The sequence below is a fragment of the Cherax quadricarinatus genome, chromosome 36 (assembly GCF_038502225.1).
Source record: "Cherax quadricarinatus isolate ZL_2023a chromosome 36, ASM3850222v1, whole genome shotgun sequence".
Taxonomy (NCBI): domain Eukaryota; kingdom Metazoa; phylum Arthropoda; class Malacostraca; order Decapoda; family Parastacidae; genus Cherax; species Cherax quadricarinatus.
The window spans coordinates 5,064,550-5,069,122 of record NC_091327.1 but is presented as its reverse complement, the minus strand read 5'-3'; the positions used below and the strand labels follow the sequence as shown (position 1 = coordinate 5,069,122).

Sequence of the window (4,573 nt, the reverse complement as noted above, 5' to 3'; positions counted from 1 at the left end):
GGATAGAACCCGCGATCAGAGAGTCTCAAAACTCCAGACCGTCACATTAGCCACTGGACCAGCTAGCACAATAAGAGTCGTCCAACTAGGTATATTTCTACACCATAGGAAGGTTAGCATAGGCACCACTGTGACCACAAATGCAAGTTTTTACAGACAAATCTCCAGCTAGCGTGGCCATGATGAACTCTAGCTCAAATCCCCTCAAAGCCGTCAACATGACTCGCGAAATCGTAATGACACGACTGCAAACCAACCATACCACGGGCAGGGATAGAACCCGCGATCAGAGAGTCTCAAAACTCCAGACCGTCGCGTTAGTCACTGGACCAGCTAGCCACAATAAGATTCATCCAACTAGGTATATTTCTACACTTTAGGAAGGTTAGCATAGGCACCACTGTGACCACAAATGCAAGTTTTTACAGATGAATCTCCAGCTAGTGTGGCCATGACGAACTCTAGCTCAAGTCCCCTCAAAGCCATCAACATAACTCGCGAAATCGTAATGACACGATTGCAAACAAACCATACCACGGGCGGAGATAGAACCTGCGATCAGAGAGTCTCAAAACTCCAGACCGTCGCGGGTTCTATCTTCGCCCGTGGTATGGTTTGTTTGCAATCGTGTCATTATGATTTCGTGAGTCATGTTGACAGCTTTGAGGGGACTTGAACTAGAGTTCGTCACGGCCATGCTAGCTGGAGATTCATCTGTAAAATCTTGCATTTGCGGTCACAGTGGTGCCTATGCTAACCTTCCTATGGTGTAGAAATATACCTAGTTGGACGAATCTTATTGTGGCTAGCTGGTCCAGTGGCTAACGCGACTGTCTGGAGTTTTGAGACTCTCTGATTGTGGGTTCTATCCCCGCCCATGGTATGGTTTGTTTGCAATCGTGTCATTACGATTTTGTGAGTCATCCGAATATAATGTCTACAAATGGCATAACAAGGAATAAGAAATGCTATAACATACGTTATAACCTTTAACCAACAACTACAGTACTAAGTTCATATGACCCCTGAGTCATCATTTACTCCTATTTTTCTCTCGCAATTGTATGACACAGATTTAGTATTTAATCAAGAGCATAAAAAATAAAATTCTTTTTCTTTCAACAAACTGGTCATATCCCACTGAGGCAGGGTGACCCAAAAAGAAAAATGAGAGTTTCTCTCTTTAATTTTAGTAATTTATACAGAAGGGGTTACTAGCCCCTTGCTCCCAGCATTTTAGTCGCCTCTTACAACACACATGGCTTACGGAGGAAAAATTCTGTTCCACTTCACCATGGAGATAAGAGGAAATAAACAAGAACTAGTAAGGAAATAGAAGAAAACCCAGAGGGGTGTGCATATATATATGTGTAGTGCGACCGTATAAGCAGAAGTAGCAAGATATACCAGAAATCTTGCATGTTTTTGAGATAAAAAAAAAAAAAGACACAAGCAATCCCACCATCATGTAAAACAATAACAGGCTTCTGTTTTACACTCTCTTGGCAGGACAGTAGTACCTCTCTGGGTGGAAAAATAAAGTTATACTAAATAAAAAATTTATTTTTTCTTCAGTAATACTGATGATATGGGTTAAATAAATGCAGTTTTTTAATAAAAAGTCTGGAAAAAATATGCATCATATGATGGGAAATACAGCAACATTTTGTATATTTCTAGAATTTGTTTTATATAAACCCAGCATATTCCTGACAATTTATATTTTTTGACAGTGTAATTTAGATTTAACAAAAGTTATATGATGAATAACTCAATTCAGCAATCAACATATAAATGTTTACGTAGTTGTTTAGAATAAATGCACCTCATACCTGCTGTCCAAGAGGCAATGCAAAAGCTTCATAAACATTTGCTCCCAGTGATTCAAGTTTGTCAACTGTGAGAACCTTCTGCAAGAGCTGCCCAGGTGCCGGGGATAAAGCTGCATGCACCACCCCAGATAAAAGTGGAACTAACTTAGCCACAGGAAGGGAGCTGTTCTGAGAGAAACTAGTGGTAGTAGTAATAGGATGTTGTAGTGAAGAACTCTCACCAGCATTGTCACACACACTAGCTGGAACATCTCGACTAACATTATCCACCCAATTCTCATTAGATCCACTGGCCCCAAGTTGATTTTTTGGGAGTGGATAAAATTCAGCAATTCTGTCCAACAAATGATTAAAACCATGTTGAATTAAAGTGTCCATTACAGTACTAAAATCTTCACAATCAAGAATATCATTTGTTTCAATTAACATATTGTAGAGTATCCTATCATCACCTGTTCCACCTTCAGGTGGTACAGGAGCAAGAAGTACATATCTGCTCCATGGCTCAAGCTTAGCCAGTCTTCTCTCCTGAAGGCCGCCTTCACAGACAGCTTCTCCAGCTAGGTCAAGTTTAATTTCCTGGAAGATTCCTTCTAACTGGCATAAAGTAAGAGGTCGATTAAGAGGCAATCCAGAGATTATATGGGTGACAGCTTGTGTCACATGCTGCAAAAGTTTGGGAACTCCCTCCTCAACAAGGTAGTGAAGAATTGCAAGATATTTTTGCTGTAGTGCTTGAGATATTGGTATGCCTGCATGACCAGAATGTACGAGGTCCCCAAATGTGTATCCTCCAAGTAGCATGAGTTGTATATGCACAGCTGAGGTCACCAAACTTGCAACATAAACAGTTGAAACAGCACGACTGAATCCCACAATCTTGAGTTGCTGCCAAATATTATGTTTGTGTTGAGGCTGTTCCCTCACTGCTTGAAGAAGTGCATCTGCATCTAGCTCTTTGGAAATTACTTCTTTCATACTGACTGACAAGCTCATAACTGTAGCATTTGCTGTTCTGTGTGTGTTTTCATAATGTTGTCGCTTTTTCTGTTTGTCCAGTAAGATTCGTGTCTGTTGATCGTGCCATTCAATAAGCTTACGTTCTGCATAACGACTGAGGAGAGCAACACCACCTATAACTGCACCTCCAATCAGAAATTTCCTCCTGTGTCTATATAAAAAATCCTTCACTCTCAACATTTTGTTGAATACAAGATATGCCAATTAAAAATAAGAAAGCAAATACATTTAAGAAAGAAAAGCAAATCTATACATTAATACACAATAAAATGTTTTAATTACAAGAGAACTATGTATTATTTTTGCGAGTATGAACTCTCTAGACCTAATTTCTTTTTCTTTTTAATTATTATTGCTTTACATAAGTCCTGAGGTAGTCGCCACTTTTTGCAAGCGGTTGGCAACAAAGTTATTGGCATCAATGAAACGTTCAACACAGTTAGTGGTGCAGCTCTCTGTGCGGGACTCAAGACGTGTTGATGGACGGTCCATACACTTGTCCCAGCACTTCTCCGTCAATTCATGAACAAGAACCTGAAAAGTAAAACACTTATTCACTGAATAAATATTAACTATACATGTATACACAACACAAATATTTGTTATTTTAGAGAATTAGTAATTCACAGTACAGAGCCCTGGCATTACATTCATTTTACAAAAATTTATTTTAATCCCAAGATGTTTGAGAACAAATTACTACAGTACTCAGGTAACCCTGAAGGAGTACCTTCAACTCTTTCAGTTACCATCACACAGAACTACATCACTGAGTCCAGATCCCTCAGGTAGTCTATATCATGAGTTTGGCTTACTCAGATATGACCAATAGGTCTGTCTGTGCAATGAGTGTACACAGTATAAAACAAATCTTGCTCCACATTGGGCATGATGGGAAAAAGTAAAACTCTGACCATGTGTTTGGTTTAAAATACTGACTTTTGAAGTGTTTTTAGGACAGTTTTTGTTTTATTTACTGTTTCTTGGTATCATTTGACAGAATGGAAGACATACTGCTGCAATAGAGATTATTTTGGTTGGTTCCAGGACCAGAAGTAGCTTGAAATTGAGCTCAAAGTAATGGAAATATGTATTAGAATTCTGCCCATTTTCCTGAGAACAGGCAAGGCCCCCTCCCCTACAACCCCCAGCCTGTTTTATGGGATTTTAATAGGTCTAATTCAATTACTGGGACACAATAAACCATAACCAATCATTCCTATAGTTTATTGTCTGAGAAATAGAGTAAATCTTTTACATTTGTGTCTACCTGATGGTTGTTCCAGGGGTCAACACCTCCATGGCCCAGTCCGTGACCAGGCTTCATGGTGGATCTGGGCCCGATTAACTAGGCTGTTACTGCCGGCCACAGGCACTTCAACATACAAACCACAGCCTGGCTGGTCAGGTACTGCCTAAAGAATATCTCGTCCAATCAGCTTCAAATTTTCACCACTTGTTTACAGCAACAAGGCCCAATTTCTTGCAAGTACTGGCATGTTCACATGACCTATGACCAAAGTTATTGAAACCAGTCCCAGCATCCTAGAATGCCTCAGATAACTTCCAAAATCCTCAGTGGCATAGCTTCAAATATTCAAAAAAAAGGTGCTAAAAAATGTGACGATGGTACGGAGAGAAATTCAGCAGTGTGGGAGCTGCAGATCTGATCACTGTGTGTGTAAAATAGTTGGAATTTTTTATTTCCATTAAATCATATT

The 4,573-nt window shown here is 39.6% G+C and overlaps 1 protein-coding gene across 1 annotated transcript; it reads right to left on the bottom strand.

The window, feature by feature from the left end:
* Positions 1-1,548: 1,548 nt before the first annotated feature.
* Positions 1,549-3,400, bottom strand: Pex3 (peroxin 3). Its single transcript, XM_053780312.2, has one exon. The coding sequence runs from the start codon at positions 3,030-3,032 to the stop codon at positions 1,827-1,829; it is 1,206 nt and encodes a 401-aa protein (XP_053636287.2). The 5' UTR covers positions 3,033-3,400; the 3' UTR covers positions 1,549-1,826.
* Positions 3,401-4,573: the final 1,173 nt, after the last annotated feature.

Bases quoted from the DNA above. Each gene is read 5' to 3' on its own strand.
- Pex3 (XM_053780312.2), bottom strand. From the start codon at position 3,032: ATGTTGAGAGTGAAGGATTTTTTATATAGACACAGGAGGAAATTTCTG.